General features: G+C 30.3%; 1 protein-coding gene across 1 annotated transcript; it reads right to left on the bottom strand.

Annotated features, from left to right (window-relative positions):
- Positions 1-1,475: 1,475 nt before the first annotated feature.
- Positions 1,476-22,477, bottom strand: LOC142319608 (uncharacterized). Its single transcript, XM_075357084.1, has 4 exons — positions 21,934-22,477; positions 14,028-14,442; positions 8,969-9,123; positions 1,476-6,334 (listed from the first exon to the last, which is right to left on the bottom strand). The coding sequence occupies exons 1-4, from the start codon at positions 22,106-22,108 to the stop codon at positions 6,120-6,122; spliced, it is 960 nt and encodes a 319-aa protein (XP_075213199.1). The 5' UTR covers positions 22,109-22,477; the 3' UTR covers positions 1,476-6,119.
- Between the last annotated feature and the right edge of the window lie 1,550 nt (positions 22,478-24,027).

Below are 24,027 nucleotides of genomic sequence, written 5' to 3'. Positions count from 1 at the left end.
AGATGCAGTAGAACTTTCAAACCAAATTTTCAGTGTTTTAAATGATGTTTGAGAAATGTGCGAGCAAAGATTTTTCCAGTACAATCCTTTTCTCTGTAAACTGCACTTTTCTTCCAATATTATACAGGTTTCCCTTTTTCCCTTTATTTTCAAACATGCGCCTATAGTACAGAGAGTATGCTATCCTTCCAAAATATCATTATCATTACTTTACCAGGTGATGATTGTTTGAAGGACTTCAATTTCTTCCTGATGAACTGGTTCGATTCTGCTCCATGCTTTGCTGTTTGTATTGGGTTGCACATAATGACAAATGCAACTTTAATCATAAATCATTATTCTTTCAAAAATTCATTTCGGTCAATTAAATAGCATTTAATTGAATATCCCTGCCAAACAATGTATAATTTCTTTATGACTATCAATATGTTATCTTGGAACCAACCTTTTACATATTTTAAGATAGTTCAGTTTGTTAACACTGAACTGTAGCTTTACCAACTGACTGGACTGTTCTAATAGTGTCAGAAAGTTAGTGGTTAACATGCTGACTTAGATTAACTGATTTTATGCTCAATATCCAGCAAGAATATGACAGTTTTTTACTTATCATTTCAATCATCTCACTTTTGACATTAAAATGTACATAAAGCACTTTCAAGGACCTAAAATAAAAATAAAAACTGAAAATGCTTACAGAAGCATTTCTTTTTTATTGTAACTTGCCTGTCTTTTTTTGAATAGCTCTATCAATGCAAGATTTCAGAATTGGAATTTAAATCTTAATTGGTCATCAATGTTGGTTATCAGTTACACTTACTCAAACCATTTTGACAAACTGTTCAACCCATTTGTTAAATTTTACATAACTTGCATTTGAATATTCTTTAAAAGTGCACTTTTTGAGATAACATGTTATTGTTAAAGTAATTGTCAACCAGAGCTTTAACTGATTGATGCCTTCATGATTTTGGAAGTATCATACTTCTTTAGGTATATTTTAAATCATAATTTTATACTTACTGAATGATCTACATTTTAAAAATCAGACAAATGATAATGGTACATTTTTAAATAACACCGCCACTAGCTATTATTACTCATTACTAATAAAATAAAGCACAAAGAAACATCATGTACCTGTTGAAAGGTTAACTTATCATATAGTACATAAAAAATAAACTATACAATAGTCATGATGTGCTCTTTAAAATAAAATACTAATCACTGAATTTAAGTTTTCACAAATTTCATCATTGAAAAAGATAAATTTCACAATTTATCTTCAATAAATGTGACAAATTTTTTTCAATCACATATTTTTAAGAAGAAAAATAATTCAGCTGATCTTTAACGAAAGTCCATTACTGGTGAAGTCTAAAAAATGACACTTTAACCTTTAATAAAGTAAAAAGAAAAAATAATTAAAGTTTCAGTAGGAATTTCTCATAAGACTTCACAAAGAAATTTCCTGATCATTTATACAAATAAAATTTTTATTAATTAAAACAAGTGATCAACACAATTTTTAATAATTACTATTTTGAAATATTATAAATTAAAATATGTTTATTATATTAAAATATATTCACAATATAAAAAAATAATAAATCATATTTAATAATGTACAGATAAGCAAATAATACTTTTGAATTGTCCCTTTTTCTTAGAGCTGTCTTTCCATATAATAGAATGGGTTACCTACTGCAACTTATCCTAAATGGGGTAAACTATTTCTTTTTACTGCAACTTGCCTGTCTTCTTGAATAACTCTACCAATGTAAGATTCCAGAACTGGAATTTAAATCTCAATTGGTGTATTTTTTTATTATCTTTAACATGATATAGTGTTACGATCAATCCAAAGGCCTTCTGTACATTAAGTGGTTGTAACCAGTGCTATGAAAGATTCCTGCTATTTATATGAAGCTGAGTTTTTCAGTTCAAATTTCAAACATGACATTGTTTATGTATTTTAAATTTTGAATAATCTTTTAACATGAATTACTGTTATTCATTTAATATGAATTATTCATCAATAAACAAGAAAAAAATTAAGTTTGAAAGGCAATATCTCACTATAACAATCTGGAAGTAAAAAAATTCTACTATCGAGGAAAATATTTTGTCAACTTTTTTTTCACAATCAACTTCCTTCCTTCCTTTTTTCCTGTTTAGCCTCTGGGAATTACCATCAGGTATTACTTCAGAGGATGAATGAGGATGATATGTATGGATGTTGTTAAGTGAAGTGTAGTCTTGTACGGTCTCATCGACCATTTCTGAGATGTGTGGTTAATTGAAACCCAACCACCAAAGAACACCGGTGTCCTCAATCAAAGAATTCAAATCCATATAAAATTAACTGCCTTTACTAAGACTTGAATGCTGGAATTCTCGACTTCCAAATCAGCTGATTTGTAAAGACATGTTCACCACTAGACCAACCCAATGGGTTTTCACAATCAACTAAAATAATGTTTATTCACTTATACATCATTTTTATCTTTTTTTTCTATTTAATCTAAACATTTTTTGATATTTGCATCAGTCTGAACTACTTTTACCCTTATAGGCAACTTAATACCTTACAATAAATGAACTAAAGCCTTAATTTGAAAGAAAATAGCTTACATTCACTTTCATATTCAGTGATTTTTTATTTTACCTCATACAGCTATTAGCATTTAACTTTTCATCTATTACTGCAGAACTTAAAAAAAATATCATTGCAGAAGATAACATTTTGAATTGTGTTCTATTAGAAATATGGTAATCATTAAGTATCATAAATAATATATCAGTAAATATTAAAAGAATTTTCTCAAATGTTTTCTATCAGATTGAAATTTTATTACTATAAAAATGCAATTTCTAATAAAAAATAACAAAAACATTCTAATACACAAGTCATCCAATCATAGACTTGGAAAACGATCTGGCAAAACACTTTCCTAAAATATTTTACAAACAGATTGATTATCTTAGCAAAATGTCTAACAAGAATAAATTTTATGAGGAATAATAGACATGGCTTTATCCAGTTGCTTTGTTTGGCCAATTATGCAACTCCAGGAAAAGAAACAGTATTTTCATAACACAGATTACAAAATACAACACCACTTTGAAATCACTATATAACAATTTTAAGGACATACACTATATATATGGTAAATGGTTAAAAATTAACAAAATAACTGATTAATTGCAGCATAAAATATAGTAAAAATACAAGGCTGCATTAGTAATATTCATTTATAATAACTTTGCCAACAAAGGGGATTAATTATTTATATTATTCAATAAAACATGGGTTATAAATTTTATACAGACTACTTTCACTAACATTTTAATCATTAAATATGATCATTAATATCATTTGAGTAAAAAAATCATATGGTTTTTCTTCACACTACTCTTTTTTTGTTTTAGCTTTATACACAAACATTCATGCAGAAATCGTTAGAGGATTCTATAATAATCACACATCTTATGCATTCATTAAATCAAAAAAAAAGATCCAGGCCCAATTATAACAGTATGCACAAAAATTGAATAGTTTTATAACTTTTAGTTTTCTTCTGTTATTTAAAATGAATTGAAAATAGATCACACTAGAATAACAAAATCAAATAAAGTCACAAACAAAATAAAGCAAAGATAAAAATAATTAAATCTGAAAACTACTTTATTTAAGTAAAATGGGCATTCTTTAAAAAAATATTAAACTTTCATACCTTTTCAAATAACTATAAGAATCCCATAAATTTAAATACACTAAAAAGTAAATAATATGAAAACACTGTTTGATTTGAATTAAATATTGCACAATAAAGTTATATTATCACTAAAACCATAAACTGATTTGCCAAAATGTTTTTTTTCAAATGAAACAAAAATTTCTGATATAAACTGAATTGCTTCAAAGTTGCAATAGACTTTTTTACATTTTCTGGTTTTAAAATCAGAGATATATTTATTATAAGTTATGAGTTTTAATGTGTAGAAATAAATTTTTCACATTAAGTAAAAGAAATTTATCTTAAAAATATCATTTAAAAGCCTGTCAATGAGCAAATGTCTGATCAAATTACTCATACACTAATCAAGCAAACAATTTTTTTTTTTACTGTGAATAACTATTTTTCATACAATACAGCATTTAAGGATAATTATTTTATTTTATTAGCCAAATAAACACAGATATTTGTGACTGCCAAAAAATATTTGCGAAGAAAACAAGCAACATCATTTTTTAATAGAAACAAAAATAATTTTATAGCAAGAAAATTAAAACAATGAACAACTGATGATCATATAGAAAAAAAATACAATCTTGTAATATCTGAAGTAATGAAATCAATAATGATGTTTAGCTGTCTGTAGTGAAAAGCTTTGCAAAACAGAAAGGCTATACAAAAAGCACACAACTCATGATTAAATAAAGGTGACTTATTCTTAAATAGTGAATATTCTTTGAATTTTAAAGGAACATCTACATGAAGACAAGAGAAAAAAATTTCTTTAACTATATCATAATTATATGAAATATTTTTTAAAAATATCATTTAACAAATGCAGAATATAGATTTCTATATAACATTTTATAGAAAATACAATGATACAAGTGTTAAAACTCATTTGTCAAAAAGCTTTACAGTTTTCATTTAACAATTGTTCTTGTGTTTTATATCACAAAAAGAGATTTACAAAAACTTACAACATTAAACAATAAAATATTTTATTACAAGTATTTATTTTTTTCAGAATACACTGACAGTCTTACTGAAAATGCAATATGAAAATATTCATAAAGTATTTTCCTGTACTACTTTATGAACACATAATTTCATTTTACTTCCAAAATTTTCCTTTGCAATATGCATTCTGCATTAATTTCTTTTCTATAAGATTATTATCACTTTATTTAATTCATAGTAATATATTTGCACTCTACATGATTTTACTGATTACTAACAAAATTTTCTTTATAAATTACTACACATTCACTTCATTTAGTTTTAATTAAATACTATAAGACCACTAATTATTGACTGATTTCTCCCCATTAAAAACAATTTTTATTTCAATTTTGTAGTCAGAAAACAAGACCAAATTCCTCCACACAATTTTAAATGTTTTAACTCTGTGATTACTATGACATTTGCTTCCTGCTGACCATATGATTAGAGTTTTTAAATCATATTTCTACTACCTCTGCAGAACTGATAAATTAGTAATTTGATAACAAACTTTTTGACTGTGGATGGTCAGTAAGGTCAATACACAACAACTGGAAGGGGCAGCAAAGCATAATAAGTAATTTATAATACTGACTTCAAGCAAAAATAAAAATTCATTATGCTTATCGCCAGTAAAAAGAAATTCTGTATCTTTGACATAGGTAGTTATTTTATACATATCACTATAATTATCTTCAATTAGCATTTCTAAAAAGGATTTGGTTAACCAAATGCAAGAAGAAACAATCACAATAAGGCCCAAAATAACAAAATTAACTTTCAATAATCATGTTAATTTAATCCTCTAAATGTTATTTGCAGTAAGCAAAGTAAATTTTTGTATTAAGACTGGACAAATGAGATAACATCACTAAGAAATAACCTAATAAAGAAATTTATTTATTTTTCTTTTAAATATGACTAAACTGCATAACAGAAAATGGGAATAATTCAACTAACTACATACATGAATGCTTCTTTAAATAAGTGTAAAGTTACAAAAGAGCTTTTCTTTAGATTTGACTAAAATAAAAAGAAATATAATTATAATTATATACCTTATTCTCATCCAAATAAAAATTTTATTCTCTGAATCTACACAAATTCTTTCTATTCCTAAAGGCAATTACAAAGATTACCTTCCACTTCATAAACTGAACTAACATCTACTCTTCACTCAAAAAAATTCAAAGTTAATCATTAAAAATTAAAAGCTCAGTGGTCAAACCCCATACATATGTATCACTGATATTGTATAATATAAACAGACTAAATAAATGACTGACATTATTTAATTTGTGCAGTTAATTACATAACTGGACCTGCATGTAAAAAATTTCATTTAATTAACAAATAAAATTTCTATTTCCCTAAAAATCATGTATTTTCAGGAGGTTTTTGCTTTGAATGAAATTTCCTTTTACCATCTTCAATATCTTTTATTCGCTGAAAAATATTATCCTGCAACTGTTGCTTTTTTTCCATAATAATATCTTTACGTTCTTTGTACATTACTTTCAGCTGTTCTTTTTTCGGCATTGGCTTAATATATCCCCATAATTTTAAATATTTTATAGATACGGTTGTTAAACCTGAAATCAATATAAAAAATGCTTTAAAAAAATTTTAGACATAAGAGCAAACATTTTAAAAAGGTAGAAAATAATCTAGCAAAGATGTTGCTGAGCCTTCCAGGCATTAATATACAGCTTTTTTTATTATTTAAGCTGTTCCCGGTAATAAAGCTAAAAATTACTCTTAAGAACTACAAACACTGTCTTTTAGGATTAGAAACACCTAAAATAACAATTTTAAGGATCGATGCATTTATTGAAATATACACATTTAAAAAAAATCTACATTGTTTTCTTTCCAATAATACTTACTGCACTAGATAACATTACTTTTTATGAGTTAAATATCTTATAAAGGGTCCGCCACGGGAAACAGACGTTTTACAAATTAACGACACCACTATTTTAAGGTTAAAAAATAATTTATTGGCAGAAATAAGTTTCTGAGAATATGCAGTTTGACTTACCTATGTACAAAAAATAATATCGTTAAGATGGTGTCCATTTTCACGCTGACAAATGTGGAGACGCTCTCTGAAGTTAGCCTCCACTCTCTCCAATAGTTGACGATCAATCTGAGCGATGTTCTGCTTTATCGCTTGTCGCAGTTCGGCCAATGTACAAGGTTTGGTCATACACCAAAGACTTTAAATACCCCCACAAGAAAAAATCACACATCGAAAGGTCTGGTGAGCGAGGGGGCCAATGCAGATCACCGAATCTGGAGATAACGCGATTAGGGAGCATTTGTCTAACAGCAGCCATCGACACTCGGGCAGTATGGGCCGTAGCTCCATCCTGTTGAAAATAAACATCTGGCAGATTGATTCATCGTTGTCTCAGCTCAGTTTTCAAGAATGTTTTCACCATATTTACATAACGATCAGCTGTTACGGTTACAGTGTTCTCGTTTTCCTCAAAAAAGTAGGGTCCCACGATACCAAATTTCCCGACGCAGCACCACACCATAACTTTGGGGCTGTGTAATGGTAATTCATGTAAAGTGCGTGGATTTTCACAGGCCCAGTATCGGAAGTTTTGACGATTCACAACACCATTGAGATGAAAATGAGCCTCGTCGCTCGTTATCAAAATCACATTGGGCTCATCTTCCAAAATTTGGAGCATCGCTTCAGCAAAAGCTGCTCATTGTGGGTAGTCGCCCTCTGTTAACTTGTGCACAACTGACATTTTATAAGGGTGAAAACCTAAATCTCGGTGTAGAATTCGCCGCACTGAACTATTGGATATTTGTAGTGCTACAGAATGCCTACAAACTGAACGTCTTGGACTAGTTAAAACAGCCTGTCGAACACGTTCCATGTTCTCCGGAGTTCGAACTGTGCGACGTGGTCCCAGTGGCTGCCTTTTCATTAGACTACCTCCACTACGAAGGGTATTAAACCATCGCAAAATGGTGTTTCGGCTCGGTATATCTCCATGCCGAGGAATACCTTTGACGAAAGAGACGTTGAACTTCCGTAACTGTTCGCCGCTCCGCACAAAACTGTCTTACACGAAAACGCGATGCTCTACATTCCAAAGAGGCATGATGGCAACTAAACAATGAACAAGCATAAACTGCAAGGTCAGACGAATGACGCACCGGCCTTGGCTCCCCTCTCCAACTCCTACCAGATGCGTAATACCAACTTAAAAAACATCTGTTTTCCATGGCGGACCCTTTACAAGTAACACTTACATAACGTTTACCCTTTGGAGACATTGAATTTCATTATATCATGTGGGATTTCATGATTGGAGGTTAAACAATTCCTGAGATAATATAAGATATATAAGTGGATATATATATATAAATATAAAAGATATATGTAAAAATTTTACATTCTGAAGATGTAAAATTACAAATAACTTCACATAGGTCTGATTTTCTGACTTAAATCTTATTACATCAAAAATTTGATAGAATAATGCTTGGTGTATAAATCATAATTCTTGGAATGATAATGTTTCAGGGGATTTCTGCTAAACTTAACAAATCTACTCCTGTAATGAAGAAAAGAAAAATGTTTCATATAAAATATTTTGTTTTGAGTCCAGTTTACATGGCTAAAAAGGCCTTTATTGCATATATATATATGCAATCCTTGACTTAAGTTTTCAAAATTTATTTTAATGATTACAACCAAGTTTTTTCAGTATACAAATGTATTGTTAAATTACATTTTTAATACTAATTATTACTAAGGATAATAAATGAAATTTATTGCTTATTTGTTTATGAAAAATTATTGCTTAGAATAGGAGCCAACATTTGGCCTGTACAGGCATAATATAGTCACTGTTTGTAAAGTCAAGATTAAAACATGAGATAAACTGGAAGCAGTCACCGGAAATCTGAAATTACATATTTTTGCCTTGTATTCCCTGAATTTACCCCTTTGTATAGAAACAGGTATCAAGTGAACCCAGAGCTTCAAGAATCGGTTTGTAATACTTGAATTTAATCCTTGGCTCATATCCTTTCTTTGCAAGAACAGTCTTCAATAAGTTCCAGTCTCACAGAGTAAGCAAATTTACAATCATACCTACAACTCTTGAAACCTGTCAAGAAACATGCAAGTCATATCAGAATAAAACTTACAGCCAAACTGAAGAATATTACACAACATAGAACTTTTAATATCTTACCCACTGTAACTGCATAACGAAGAGGGGCAGCTAATTTACATAATGCAAAAGCAACTGCAAAGTAGCCGGCCTTCTCAAAATGGCCTTTCTTAAATGGTTCAATAAGACTTTCACTCACATGAAAATACTGCAGGACAGACGCAATATCAACACCACTAAAAAAAAAAAAAACAAAACACCATTTTAATATGTCTTTTTTACTCCAAAGTGGCAAAGGAGATATTTTTAATACCGTATGAAATAAAAAACAAATAATGTAAACATAACCGAATAAAAAACATATATATGAATAAACGCTCATACATCTTAATGAGATTTTTTAAGAGAAACATTTTTGTATGTAATACGTTATATTTTGTTTAAGTCACCGATTGATAAAACCTATTAGATTTTATCAAAACTTACATCTGCAATCTAGCCACTATCATAAAGCTTATTCTGTTAATTTACATATCTCCAAAACATTAATAGTTATGATAAAATAAATAATATTTTGATAAAATAGTTATCGAATGAATAATATTACAAAAATTATACAACTAAATTTACATAAAATAAAATAATATTAAAAAATTTCTGTTTAATGGGCTTCCCTTGGGGACTCCATGTAAGGTTAGATTGATGAGGTCATGCAAGCACCTCGTGCACAGCGAGACCAATCACCATCAACTGGTAACAAATAGGGTGCTGTTTTGAGAGGTGCAAATAAGATCTCTGCAAACAATCTTCCAATTTTAAAAATTCAAATGGGGCTTGTTAATAGGTTGAAGGCTAACTTCTACATGCATCAAGTACACTCTCGATCTAACAGATCATGGTACTTGGAAATGTTGTTATATTGCAACTTTCAAAATTCAAATGGGGTATTTGCTAGCATAACACAAAATCTGTTAATCTATCAGATTTTTGTTCAACCAGAATAAAAATCTATTGAAGTTTGTTGTTTGTAATCTATTGAAGTTTGTTTTTTCTATCAGATTTTTGTTCAACAAAAATTAACTGATATACTCAGAGAAAAATCGAGTGGCTTGTGCTACACTGAGACTAGCTTGAGCCCAGTAAGCTCCAACAAATGGTCTTTGTAGAGTTTGATGACAGTACGATTAGCGGTAATGCTGTCAGCATCGGATTGAGGTTTGAATTATTGAATTTGATGCTTTAGGGAGACAGGGCAAAGTGGAATGGTGTATGCTGCCACTAATATTGTGCTGAGCTGTGACAGTGCATAAACTACGGGTACTATCCGAGATAGACCTGTCGTAAATCTGAGCATTCAAATTTTTGCTAGGGGCCAGGTCTATGCAGCACTGAGTTGCACAAGACAATAAGAGAGTTTAGCCAATAGTTGTTTGGCTTCCATGATTCGCAAAATAAAAAGTATCTCAAGGAACTCAATCGCTTGAGAAATCTGTAAGTTTAGATTAGTATACACCAATTAAATAAATAAACTGAAATTTCTATAGTTTCATCATTTAGTTCAGTACGTTAAATACATCATATCCATAAGTTTTCAAATCGTGAATTTTTCTCTATGATCACCAAAGAGTAATAAATAATAAAAACAATATAAAAATTAAAAAATACGACTGCCAGAAAATAAAAAAATAAATAAATTGAACTACAAAAATGACAATAAATCAAATTAAAAAAAGAAAACATGATATGGAAATAAAGGAATAAACATCGTTAGGCAATATTTAAACAAGATAATGAGTGACCAATCAACTTTCAGACAGTTTTAATATATTTTTCATGTTGTAGGTATAATAGCAGGCATTTAGGGTTGTCTACATTGATAAAAGGAAATTTTGTCCTTAACGAAAATATTTAAATGCAATCGGAGGCTCTTTAATAAAGAATAATTACTATTCAGAACTTTTTAATATAAGACAATCACCATTCAGACCCCAATTTAAATATTTTCATTGAAGAAAAAAATTTTCTTATGAATGTAAGACCTGGTGAGAATTAAATCATTAGACAACCATAAATATCTGCTATTTCTACAACATGGAAAATATATTTTTACAAATTAAAACTCTATGAAAGTTGATTGGTCAACCACTATTTTATTTAATTAAATACTGCAAAACTATGTTTAGTCCTTAATTTCCATATCTTGTTTTCTTTTTTTTAGTTCAATTTATTTTTTATTTTTATTTTTTGGCAGTCGTATTTTTTAATTTTTATAATTGAATCTTTATTAACTAATCTTAGCATGAGTAAATCAGAGATGACAGCTAAAACTGAATTCCACAAAGAAAAAAATAGTTTTAGTTTTTATGTTTTTTAGCCCATCAGATTGATAAAAGTTGAAATTGGCACTACAGACCAATTTAGATGGTCATCTCATCTAAATTTTATTTTTATTATAATAATAAGTTCTAACTACTCATAATTAATGGTTCTTTATATCTAAATAAACATAAAACAAATTTATTTTAATATAAATCCTGAGCATGGAAGTTATGTATGAGGTATAGCAGAAAAGTAATGAAACTGGCAACAATGGGAGCGATATAGGCTTCCCCCTTCACGTAGCTAGTGCATCAGCCACTCCCAGACACTTAGTGAAAGTTTCACCTCGTGCGGTAACTACATAATCCTACTGAGTGTGATAAGTTGGTATGAAAATAGAACAGTGAAATTTGGAGCAACAATGTGCCATCAAATTTTGTGTTAAACTTGGGGCAGAGTTTGACCAACTAAAAGTTGCCTTTGAGCCTTTGGGGAACATTCCTTATCAAGAGTGCAGGTTTTTTGGTGGCACAAAGCATTTTTGGAGAAACGGAAAGCAGTGGAAGAAAAACTTTGCTCAGGGAGGCCCCTTCAACATCAAAAACTGAGGAAAATGTGGAAACAGTGCGGGCTCTTGTGAAGTCAAACCACTGAGTAACATTGAAACTGATGTTAAATTTGAATCATTTTACCCTTCATCAGATTTTTACTCAAGATTTGGGCATGAGAAAGGAGTGCGCCAAGTTGGTGCCAAAAAACATTCTATTGAACAGAAAGACAATCGGAAGAATATGTACCCTGACCTGCTCAACAGCAGCAAAAATGACCCAGGTTTCTTCAGTAGTTGTGTGATCACTGGTGATGAATCATGGATTTTCGAGTACAATCCAGAAACAGAATGTTAAAGAGTGGCACAATCACACTTCTCCTCGACCAAAGAAAGCTAAAATGAGCAAATCAAAAATCAAGTCCATGCTGATTTGTTTTCTTGACAATACAGGGATTCACACAATTTCATGAAGAATTTGTCCCAAGGACAAACTGTCAACCAAATGTTTTTATAAAGAACTCCTAGAAAGGCTCAGAAAAAGAATATACTCGATCATCATATGTTCCTAAATATGGAAAATAATATTTCCAGAAGCGCTTGAACATAATTAATTACTCACAGTTGTTGGTAACCAAAAATTAGAATTATATTTTTATATACAGAGTGTCCCATATAAAACGCAACCCATTAATCACTCATCCATGAAATTTCAAAAGTCAAGCTTACTCCCCTACTCATTACTGAAATGGACTCATCCAACATCTGAACATCACGGCGACGCAGTAGAACACTACCAATAGTAACAACAAAGCAATCATAACGTTCAGTGTATTGCTAGAGACAAGATGGTGTTTTCGCTAGATGAACATGTTTTCATCGTTGAGTCGTACTTCAGTACGAAATCAGCAGTTGCAGTGCAAGATTTGTTTCGCCATAAGTACCCAGATAAACCAAGCTCCTAACAAAACATCAATATTAAGGTTAGTCGCAAAATTTAGAGAGACCGGTTCTGTTAATAACAAGGAACACAAAAGATCTGCATCAGTGTTGAATACAGATACAGTCACTGAAATCAAAGACCGATTACTTGCCTCGCCAAATAAATCGATCAGACGTTTGTCTGCTGAAATTAATTTGTCTAAATCGACTGTTCATCGGGTGACCAAACAATTACGACCTTATCGCATTCAAATGGTTCATTGACTTCTTGACCCCGACAAAGAAAAACGGCTACAATATTGTCAACATCGCACTACACAGGTTCAACTTCTGATTTCGTCGAGGAATTCTTTGGTAATCATGTTATCGGTCGAGGCTTGTGGCCACCAAGATCTCCAGATTCGACTGCGGTGGATTTTTTTCTGTGGGGTTACCTCAAAGAAAAAGCCTACAGCAACAAACCACGAACACTTGAACAATTAAAAGTCAATATTGAACAAGCTGTATTAAATATCCAGCCACAAACTTTGAAAAAAGTTGCAAGAAACGCTGTTAAAAGAATTGGAGCTTGTATTCAAGAAGATGGCGGCCACTTCCAACATTTACTCTAAATGTAAGGTGATGGATGGTAATAATAAAAATTACATTTACATTTACACATGCCTTTTTATTATTTCAATACCTACCAATATAAGGTTGGGTTGCGTTTTATATGGGACACTCTGTATAATATATGCTAACAGGCTATGCTAAATAAAATTAAAGCCTCCCTAGTCAATCTAATATTGAATTTTACTGGATAGGATGTTTCCTATCCAGCTGATCAACATCTGACTTTTCATAATGGCATTGATCAAGGCCTTATGTTGAACACAATAATATTGCGACTATTCATATATATTGTCATTATCCATCATGTTGATGCTATTTGGCAATATTTCAGAATTAACCGTTCCTTGAACAGAGATGAAAATTTCTTAGAAAGAAATTCCTAGTCTTTTTAAATTTTCAAAGGAAAATCCATGAATCCACTACTTTATCTGCATGATAAAGTCCAATTTCTATCTTAGCATTAATAAATTATAATATAAATTTAATTTAAAAATAATAATTATAAATTATAATTTATTTTGAGTTGACAGTAAATTTCTAACAGAGTACCACTAATGAAGGGATTGGAATAACGTCTTGACAAGATTTTCTTGAAGTGTATTTCTATAAATTTATGAGTAGTGAACATTTTACATTACCTAACATGGTCCTTTTCCTTAAGTCATAAATATAAACAACAAATATAAATACACAAAATAAACAATTAAATCAAGATGATACCTTTCAGCCATATAATAAAATCCAGTAAACCACATTGCATAGGTCGCACAGTGGACAGGTATTAAAACATACCAATAATCTCTGAACATTTTCTTAAACTTCTGAAAAAGGCCTAGTTTTTCTTCACCTTCAGCAAGAGAATGCTGCAATGTCTCTGAGGATGATGTTTGTTTAGTACCTGTATTTTTATTGTAGTTACATCTACCATTAGTACTTGAATATCTAATACTACAGTAATGATAACCTCCACTTCTAATGAAATCTTTTATATTCATAGAATATTTAAAACTGTCTACAGGTAATAATGAACACTGTAATGTTGTAGATGGTAATCCATATGTTCCAAGTGATATTTTATTTTGTCCATTATTATTAACTGGATATGACAAACTTCTACCGAAACCTTTAGAAACATCTGAAAAAATCAATAGACTTTAAAAATACACATCAAAATTAATAAATAATTAATAGATTATCTTCAAAAATATGAAAAAACTAAATAAAGATTTATTTTTTATAAACATGTTGCAAAACAAAACCTACCTAGCAACTAAAACAGAATTTTTAGTGTAAATAAATTTAAAAAGTAGTTTTTAATAAATTTAAGAAGTCATCGACACACCATGAGTAAACTTAACTGCCAAAATCCCATTAAAAAAATAGTTGAAAAGTGTAATTCCCATAAATTGATAAATGTAGATAATTATATTAAATACATCAGATTATTATACAAATGATACCAAACTCATTTCTTCAGCATTTCATATAATCACAGAAGTTCAACAACCAAGCAATAGTAAATCAAAAATATCATTGCTGAGCAGCTGTAACTTTTCCATATAAAAATTTGAACTTGCAAAACTGTTGTTTTGATAAACCAATTAAATTTGCTCAATATATTCAATCAAAATGCTTCTAAATTATATTTTGTAAAAATTTTTCTGAATTTAGGATATAACTATTTATTTTAAATATAATTTTTAAAGAATTTGAACATATCTTTTTATTTACCAAAAAATAATGGAATGCCATTGATCAGTGGCGGCTCGCTATAGGCACTGTGGAACTGCAGCATCCCCTATTTCTGCTTGATATTATCGATAACATTTAATATAATGGAGTTCTTTTTTCTTTATACTTGTGCAATATATAAGCCTTAAGCTTAATGTAAGTAGCCATCCCCCAGTTTATGAAAAAGTTACAAAAATCTTTGCATGAAAATGTGCGCTTCACAATTCCAGTGGCATGGTGTTTGGCTGTTCTGCACATAGGAAGCTGCATGCGAAGCTGTGAGGGAGAGACAGTGCCAACACCCTGGCGTGCTGGTGGAAGGTAGTTTTATTTTACTCCGTGTGTTGTGCTTAAAAACTGTGTACCATAGTCTTGAATGTGATTAAGTGTAGAATTAGATTATTCTACTGCTTCCAGCTATTCTATTTGATTCTTTTTTTTTCGTTTCTTTTATTTTACAGAAAGTTTTAACCATGAAAAAAATTTAGCCCAGAAAAAAATTTTCTGGAACAGCACCCCCACTAATTTTAGCTACAAGCCACCACTGTCAATGATTATGTTTTTTAAACCTAAAATAAGTAGAAATGATTGTATTCGTAAGATTTTACAGAAAGAAGGTAAATTATTACTTCTTAACATGATTTAAATTATTTACATCTTAACAATTTTTGAAAACCCATCTCTTTCTTCAAGAATAAAGCTATAGAATCTTTCACTTGTGTCCAATCTAAAAACACAATAATAAATGTTATCTACAGCTCTGTATTTGTAACAAATACAGAATGTACTTTTGAACTGGATACCAGGAGAGTGATTCTTCAACTTTACTTATCTGACTGAGCAAGGACAGTAACAACCCAAGAAAAGTAACTGAAAGACTCTTTTTACCGTGTATCCTAACTCCTTCTCAAACTTTTGGTAAGAACAGCAAATGTCAGTGCTTCAACAAAAAATTGTAGAATGGTTGTGGAATGGTAATTAATGGAGCAATGAAAAACACTATTTTCTGCATGACAGCAAGCAAACAGTTTTTTCAAACAATTTATGTAGCATTATTCCATAAGAGACCTGAACTTATTTACATAAATTTGAAAAAGTAGAGAAACACATCCTATACAATATAAAACTTCCTCCGGGCAACATGGCATCTTGAATAATTCTGTAATACAGGGAGTGAAGACAGCTGTCTGTTCACAAGTCTGCTGAAGTAAGGTCCTATTTAATCTTGATGTTTAGTATTTTTTTGTTTTCTTGTGTGTTTGTGATGCAGTTATGGCCAAGCATGTTTTTCAATTTTTCTGAAACTTTTCAGGAAGCTTCCATGGTAATGAGAAGAATGATATATACAAGTAACTACATTTCATAAAATTTTCTGATTAAAAATAGCAGTCTCTATCTGTATTATTAGGCAGAGTTTAAAGAAGAGAATGGGAAGAAAGGGATATTTCTGTCAAGCCGTGGCTGATAAGAGATTGAACATATGGTCTCCTCTCCACTCTTGACACTTCATTGACCTATGGTCATTTTTGCTTATTTAATATGGATAGTACTAAATGTTTGAATTATAACTGACTGACATCCTTTTATATTAAGAAACGTATTACTATTATCTTATTAATATAATTTGTAAATATTAACTCATTGCAAGCACTGATATTTTATCACTACATACTATTTTTTTATCATCACTACATATAGATATATATATATATTGATGTCCAGTGTCCCTGGAAACAATGGTTACAATATTGGTAACATAATAAAATTATTTTTGGGACTGGCTAGATCTTCCAGTTAGTTATAATCAACAATTTTCTTTAGTACTTTATTTTAATTTCCACTTTTTCACGTTGTTGAGATTTTAATTTGATAAATTCAATACAAAGTGACTGAGATTAATGTTCTAGTATTATAAAAATAATGTGGAAATTAGTCAGACGTGAGAAACTTTATTTTTCATTGTAAAAGTGAAACTATATTTTTCATTGTTTTTTTTTTGCATCATGAATATTAAATAACTAATGACTTCAAAACTAGAAACAAGTAAATAAATCATTCACAGAATAAATCATCCAATATATTTCTGGTTCTTCTGATCTTCAAAATTGTATTGCCACCATTGCAATCAAAAGCCAAAAATTACCCTCCAGCAAAAATATTCTTGGGAGACAACTTCATGGTAATACATGTATATTTACAGCAGCAACTTAGAGACCAGCACAGCTCCTCCCCCATGGGAGTGATAGAAGACTCAAAAGGGCATTAGACCACAAAGAAGGAGAGCTTTGAAATTCAAACACTTTTAATTTAATTAAGCAGACAGCAAATAGATTTAACTAAATCAATAAACAACTTATAGTCGATCTTTAAATAGCTAAAATGCACTCAGCTTTTCAGACAAAAGATGTTTTTCATAGTCCAAACATGCATCAAAGATAAATTTTTTTAAAATAATCCGTTGTCTCTCGTTATTGAAAAGAAGGATACAAACACGAACTTTTATGGTATTTGAATGTAAAGGATTCACAATAATTAACTGATAATTTTTTTTTCATCTTTTATGACCCCATACAGTCAGTTTAGTCGGTCCATATCAAAGTCTCTTTGAAGGAACTGTTCGGGCTGTTCAGTCCTCCCAGTACTTTTTCATATGTTCCAATCTCCATACACTTTCTGGTGTTGAAAATGTTCATGTTATGAGATTCTTGTAAGTGTGAAGCTGTGTTTTTGTCATTAAATTTTTCATTTAACTAACTTATAATTAATATGTAAGGAACCACCAGCATATGGTGTAGTAGTCCATTAATATGAAATGAAATAGGTAGGGAGTTGTCGAAATCTTACAAAGTAGTATGAAAATATGATTACTAACAAACAATGAACCAATCTTCGATTGGTTTCAAAAGTGATTCAATGAAATATCCCTTGTCTAGAAAATTTACTATGAAAAACCTTTTGTCTGCATAAGGTGAGTTTCAGTATATAAGAGGAGTGCTCAGCTGGATGTTGAAGATTTGTGTTATTTCAGTTAAAGTAATCCTGTGCAGCAGCTGATTACTGCTGAAAATTGAACTGATAGCCTAGAAAGAAAAAAAGTTAAATATAACTGAACCCTCTACAGAAATCTATTTCAACCAAATTAGATAGGAAAGGATGAGATATATTATTACAATCAAAAACTTCCTTAGAATTCCAAAATGAATTTAATACTGAATGCTCAGTATATACTGTACCTGTAATTTAAGTACAATAATGTTATTATATATCCAGGATTAGATATTGGATGTTCAATTCTATTGACCTGGCATATTTTCTTTTAAAAGCAGTTTTTGTGTGTATGTCTGTGAAAACCGAAGAAGAGATTCAGCTGCAATTAAAAACTTTTTTCTACTTTTTAGAACTTTTTTTGATACAAAATTATAAAATACTTAACAAGCTACTACATCTAAATGACATGAGGTAAACTTGATGCCACAGTTATTCAAAGTTTCAATAGCAAACTCTACTGAAGTTATGGCAGTTAATAGTTACAAGATTAATACTTTCCGATAAAATGGAAAGTTATTAGTGTATTATAAAAATTGATGATCAAACATATGCCATATACAAGAAGGTAACAAGTGCATTTCAAGGAGAAATAGAAACACTGAGACCTCCAACGAAACTGAAACTTCTGGAGTTGCATCATTTTAAGATCTTTTCTTATAGTTTTAAACCTTATTTTGGTCTAGTATAAAGAACAGATGCTAATGATCATTGGTAATAAGAGGAGACACAATAAATCATGGGATAGTCTGCCACTTGATAATAGTATCTGCAGAATCAGTAGTGAAACTTGGAACCATTATTGATATTAAAAAGTGGATAACCCCAAGAATGGTTTAATAAATGTCAGATTACCTTTTGATAATAGCTTAATTTAATGGTATATTGTATTAGCATTGGTGTATGTGCCTTCATTAGCTACTGATCAACCTGATTTGAAACACAGGCTTGAAGCAGTTGCTTCCATTACTCCAGACATATTGATTAAGTATGGGACGAACTCTACTTTTGGTTGGATGTGTGCAACATGATGTAAGGTGATCATATTGAATACTTGTAAGAAAAATCTGTAAGAGTTACTCTCTCATTTTAATTGTGATCCATTACTGTAAGTTACTGTTGAAGAGATATAAAATAGCTTTAAAACTCCAATACTCTTTTTTCTACACCTTGTATTGTTCAGACAAGGGGGGGTTACAAAATCACTTGAATTTTAACATCCATCCAGCCATGAGTTTCCAGAAGTCAACATACATACATTAATAAATGTAAATTCTGGTTCTAAAAAATTACCCATACAATAAAGTTGTTCATATATGTGCAAACCAGTAATTCTACTGGCACTTATGTTTAAACATCAATATGGTGAAACCTCAGGTTGATACAGTGTAAGGCAAGTTTTGATTCATAAAGGAATGAGATAAAGAGTTACTTTTTAATAAGTACACAGAAGTATGTGGTCTTTATAATAAAACATGGCCAATAGGAAAAACAGAAAGAAAAAGATTAGGACAGTATCCAGAATGTATCGCAGGAGAATGTTGAAAATTAATTTGGTCAATAAGATTCAAAGTGAAGAGGTTTTATGACCAAATAGAAGAAAGAGAAATATATGACAAGCTTTTAAAAAATGAACTAGGTTAGTGGGCCATATATTAAGACATTCAGTTAGATAACTTAGTAGAACACAAAAGATGTAAACTAAGACAAAGGTAGGAATTTATTTAACAGATAAGAGAACATGAGATATAACAGATGAGGTATAGACTAGCAAAGAGCAAAAAAGTAATGGAGTATAGTACAAAACCAGTCATCTAACCGACAAAAAAAAATCATAATTTAATATGTTTTACAAAGAAAATCACTAAAGCAGATTGCTCAAATTATCAGTTTAAACACATTTTTATGTTTATATATGAATGTTCTACGGTTCACAAGCAGATTGCTTGTGAACATAACAAGATACTTCATCAATGTACTTAAAAGTAATAGTCTAAGATACGGCAACTGATTTCTGTAGGTATCTGTTATTTTATTATGAAACTCGATTTAAATGAATGATTAAAAATAATTTAATACATATATACACTGCTGGGTTGCATACCAAAAATTACCTTTAATTAAATATATTGTAATTAATTTATTTTAACAAATTGCAAATATATTGTTTTTAAGTGAATTAAACGTCATTTGAAAGAAAATGAGGTGACGAATATAAAAAAAAAAATGGTTGCCAGCTCTGTCAGCCGCAACCTCTAAGTTGCCAGGTGTAAACAGGTATGTTAATTATTTACGCTCAATGTTTTTCAAAAAAATTATATACTAAATTGAAGTTTAATTTTTTCTGTACATGATAGTCGTGCTGTGTTCTCATTTACAACATGAAGCAGTGTGTGCATTCCTTCTCTCTCGTTCACACTCATCCAGACAGAAAGCAATTAGTTCAAATAATGGCAACCACTACTTGTGGTCATTGTTTTACAGGCAACCATGTGTTATAATGTACAGAAAAAATTAAACTTCAGTTTAGTATATAATTTTTTTGAAAAACATGAAGAGTGTAAATAATTATCAATAATATACCTGTTTACACCTGGCAACTTGAAGGTTGCAGTTGACAGAGTTGTGACCATATTTTTTTTTACATTCTTCACATAATTTTCTTTCAAATGATATTTATTAATTCACTTAAAAAAATGTACTTGCAATTCGTTAAAATGAATTAATTACAATATATTTAATTAAAGGTAATTGCGGCTAATTTTTGCTAGGCAATCCGCAGTAATGTATTAAATTATCATTAACATTCATTTAAATCAAGTTTCATTACAAAAAACATACCTGCAAAAATCAGCTAGTTTCCAGATCTTGTACAATAAACCCACCGGGTTGGTCTAGTGGTTAACGCGTCTTCCGAAATCAGCTGATTTGGAAGTCGAGAGTTACAGCGTTCAAGTCCTAGTAAAGCCAGATATTTTTACACGGATTTGAATACTAGATCGTGGATACCGGTGTTCTTTGGTGGTTGGATTTCAATTAACCACACATCTCAGGAATGGTCGAACTGAGAATGTACAAGACTACACTTCATTTACACTCATACATATCATCCTCATTCATCCTCTGAAGAATTAACTAAACGGTAGTTACCGGAGGCTAAACAGGAAAAAAAAAGAAAGTTATTGTACAATAATGCATACACCTCAGAAAATTTCATTATCAAAACATCTGGATTTTTTCTGGTAGAAAACTGCTTCAACGCTATCACCCAAATACAATGAATGTGATTTAAAAAACTAAATTTTAAAAATTCACTATTAAAAATGAAATAAAAACGCCCGAAATAAAAAAAAACATGAAATATAAATAAAAACCTAATAGAATAACAAAAATTAAAATAAAATGTTACAATATAAATAATCATTACAGTAATAATAGTGCAAATAGAAACCACAATTCACTTATTTCCACATGTCTGATTATTGGTAATTTCCAATCTTAAACATTTAAAATTAATTCATTTTAAGATCATATCTACTTTAGCATTGAAATATAAAACCTTGATTTAAATCCTTATATTACTGGAAGGGTAATCATTTCTTATGATCCTTGTGTACTGTGGTAATACTGGGCTGGGTTGACAAAGATGAACACAAAACAGAAGGTCAGCAATTTAACAAGTCAAGATTATCATAAATAGTGGATTATCACGGATGAAGTGGTCTAATAAACTATTATAATATGAAAATAATTATTATTAATAGTAATAAATAAGAAATGCATATTTTCTTTAAATAATTTTCTACAGCCTACTCAAATATACCTAATGAAACCAGTATGAAATTCTTACCAAGGCTAAACCGACGGCACCCATCTGAAATAATTTGTACATCTAAATATGAATTATTAATCGGTTTTAAAGATTGTGTATTTGAACAACTCGTCCTTTTCCACAGCACATTTCCTTTTATCTTACTAAAACAAAAGCAAATTCTTTTTAAATAAATTTTGTTGGCACAATTCATAATTCTTCAATGTCTTGAAAATATACTTATACTTTTAAAAATACCACGAACACAATTTTAATCACTTCTAATAATTTTGAATTGTCGCTACATAACGTACAACGAAAACATAACCTTAAAAGGCAAAACAAGAATCTCGATTAGTCTACGTCGAAGTTAAAGCAACAAAATTAAGTACACAACCCTTACTTGTCGTGTAAGAAAAATACCATCAATAACGAAATGCCAAAAATTTAGTCAAAACAAACAGTCATTTCCCAGTTTTATGAACACCTATAGTTGTACCACAAAATCATACTACGTTCAAAAGGACAACCAGCTGATGGCAGAGAAAATTACGTTTACTGCACATCATACGTTCGTATTAGTGAGAATGCGAGTGAACTACGAACCGTAATCAACTACGACTAAGTTTGGGATACAATATGTTGTTTAATGAAAATACTTTTAAAAACTACGTTTGGGATACAATATACTATAAAAGACAAATACTGGTAACAAAAGGAAAATGAAAACATTTTTTTTTTCTATTAAGAAAATTTATTTTAAAAATGGCAGCTGTTTAAGCACACAATACCTTTATCAGGTGTTGTATACAGAATATTATAATCATATGATTATAACAATACTAGCTGACTCGGCAATGCTTTGCCACTGCTAGGTTTGAGTATATATGTAGATTAAAGGAACACAAAAGAAAGTTTGACAAAACATTAAAAAACTGAACATTACGGAACTTCACAAAATAATGTAACCTTTCCCTTTTTCCTTTCTTCTCTTCTTCCTTTTTTCCCCATTTACATTTTTTGCAGAAATATTTATTTTCATATAACTAACGTATATTCTGAATATCAGCCAAATCGGATCATAAATACAATTTTCAAAATGTCTCGACTTCAGCGCCACCTAGCGGCCCCAAACTAATTCAAAAACCTTCGCGGGCGTGCGTCCAACAACTCACCAAAGTTTCATCGCAATCGGATGAATGGTACAGCAACGCATACGGGACAAACAAACATACACACATTCATTTATAAATATACATATATATATATAACATAATCAAAAAACATATTTTGTTATGATGGATTTTCATCAAGTAAAGGCTTCATCCATTGAATATTGTTACTAAGTTTGGCTAATTTTGTTATTGTTAAGGCTACTCTATACATTACCCAACTTGGTGGTCGATCAGGTCAACCATGCAATCAAACTGTATTGTGTCTAGATTTGTTATCCCAATGTTAGGACGGAAGATAACAAACAAACCATCCAATTTAGAATTCCTAACCATTTCTTCTTATCATTGGATGATGTTAGTAGCATTGCTGGACCAATAGGTCAACTTCAAACAATATTGAAAAAAGCCATCAGCTATAATGATATAGCTGAACTATATTTTAAATCCTCGTACTTTGTTTCTATGGTAAAAAACAGTAGGATGACATTTACCTGCTCTTTAGCAACCACAGCTTCTCTTAATTTTGTTTTTCTATAAATGTCACAGCAAGCTAAGTAATTCGCTGAAACTCACTGTACATTCTTTTAAATGTTCTAAAATTTCTTGCTTCTAACTCAAGAATAAATTTTCATGAATAAATCTCTCTACATTTAACCACAATTTGCCCAATCTGTTGATCTATTCTTAGAGACTGAAGCAAAGTTTCAAATTGTTAATTCCATTCCAATCTTTTAGAATTTTGACAGAAGCAAAGACATAGCAAACGTTCAAACACGAGGCTCAATAACAATAGAGAAATTGTTCACAAGTTACCTAGAAACTGATAAAAAATGTCTGATATGTTTGACAAGTTGGTTAATGTAGAGAGACCTTATTCCAGAAGACAATTACTGGGATAAGCAAAGCACTTTAATAAGTCAGGTACATGTTAAAGTGGCTCTTTTAAATTTATTACTGT

The sequence above is a fragment of the Lycorma delicatula genome, chromosome 2 (assembly GCF_047948215.1).
Source record: "Lycorma delicatula isolate Av1 chromosome 2, ASM4794821v1, whole genome shotgun sequence".
Classification (NCBI taxonomy): Eukaryota; Metazoa; Arthropoda; class Insecta; order Hemiptera; family Fulgoridae; genus Lycorma; species Lycorma delicatula.
This window is presented reverse-complemented; position numbering and strand designations above follow the sequence as displayed.

Bases quoted from the DNA above. Each gene is read 5' to 3' on its own strand.
- LOC142319608 (XM_075357084.1), bottom strand. From the start codon at position 22,108: ATGAATTGTGCCAACAAAATTTATTTAAAAAGAATTTGCTTTTGTTTT. The intron at 14,443-21,933 runs GTAAGAATTTCA...TGATTTTTTCAG, and splicing joins GTGCCGTCGGTTTAGCCTTG to ATGTTTCTAAAGGTTTCGGT. The intron at 9,124-14,027 runs GTATCATCTTGA...TTTTTTTTTTAG, and splicing joins TTTTATTATATGGCTGAAAG to TGGTGTTGATATTGCGTCTG.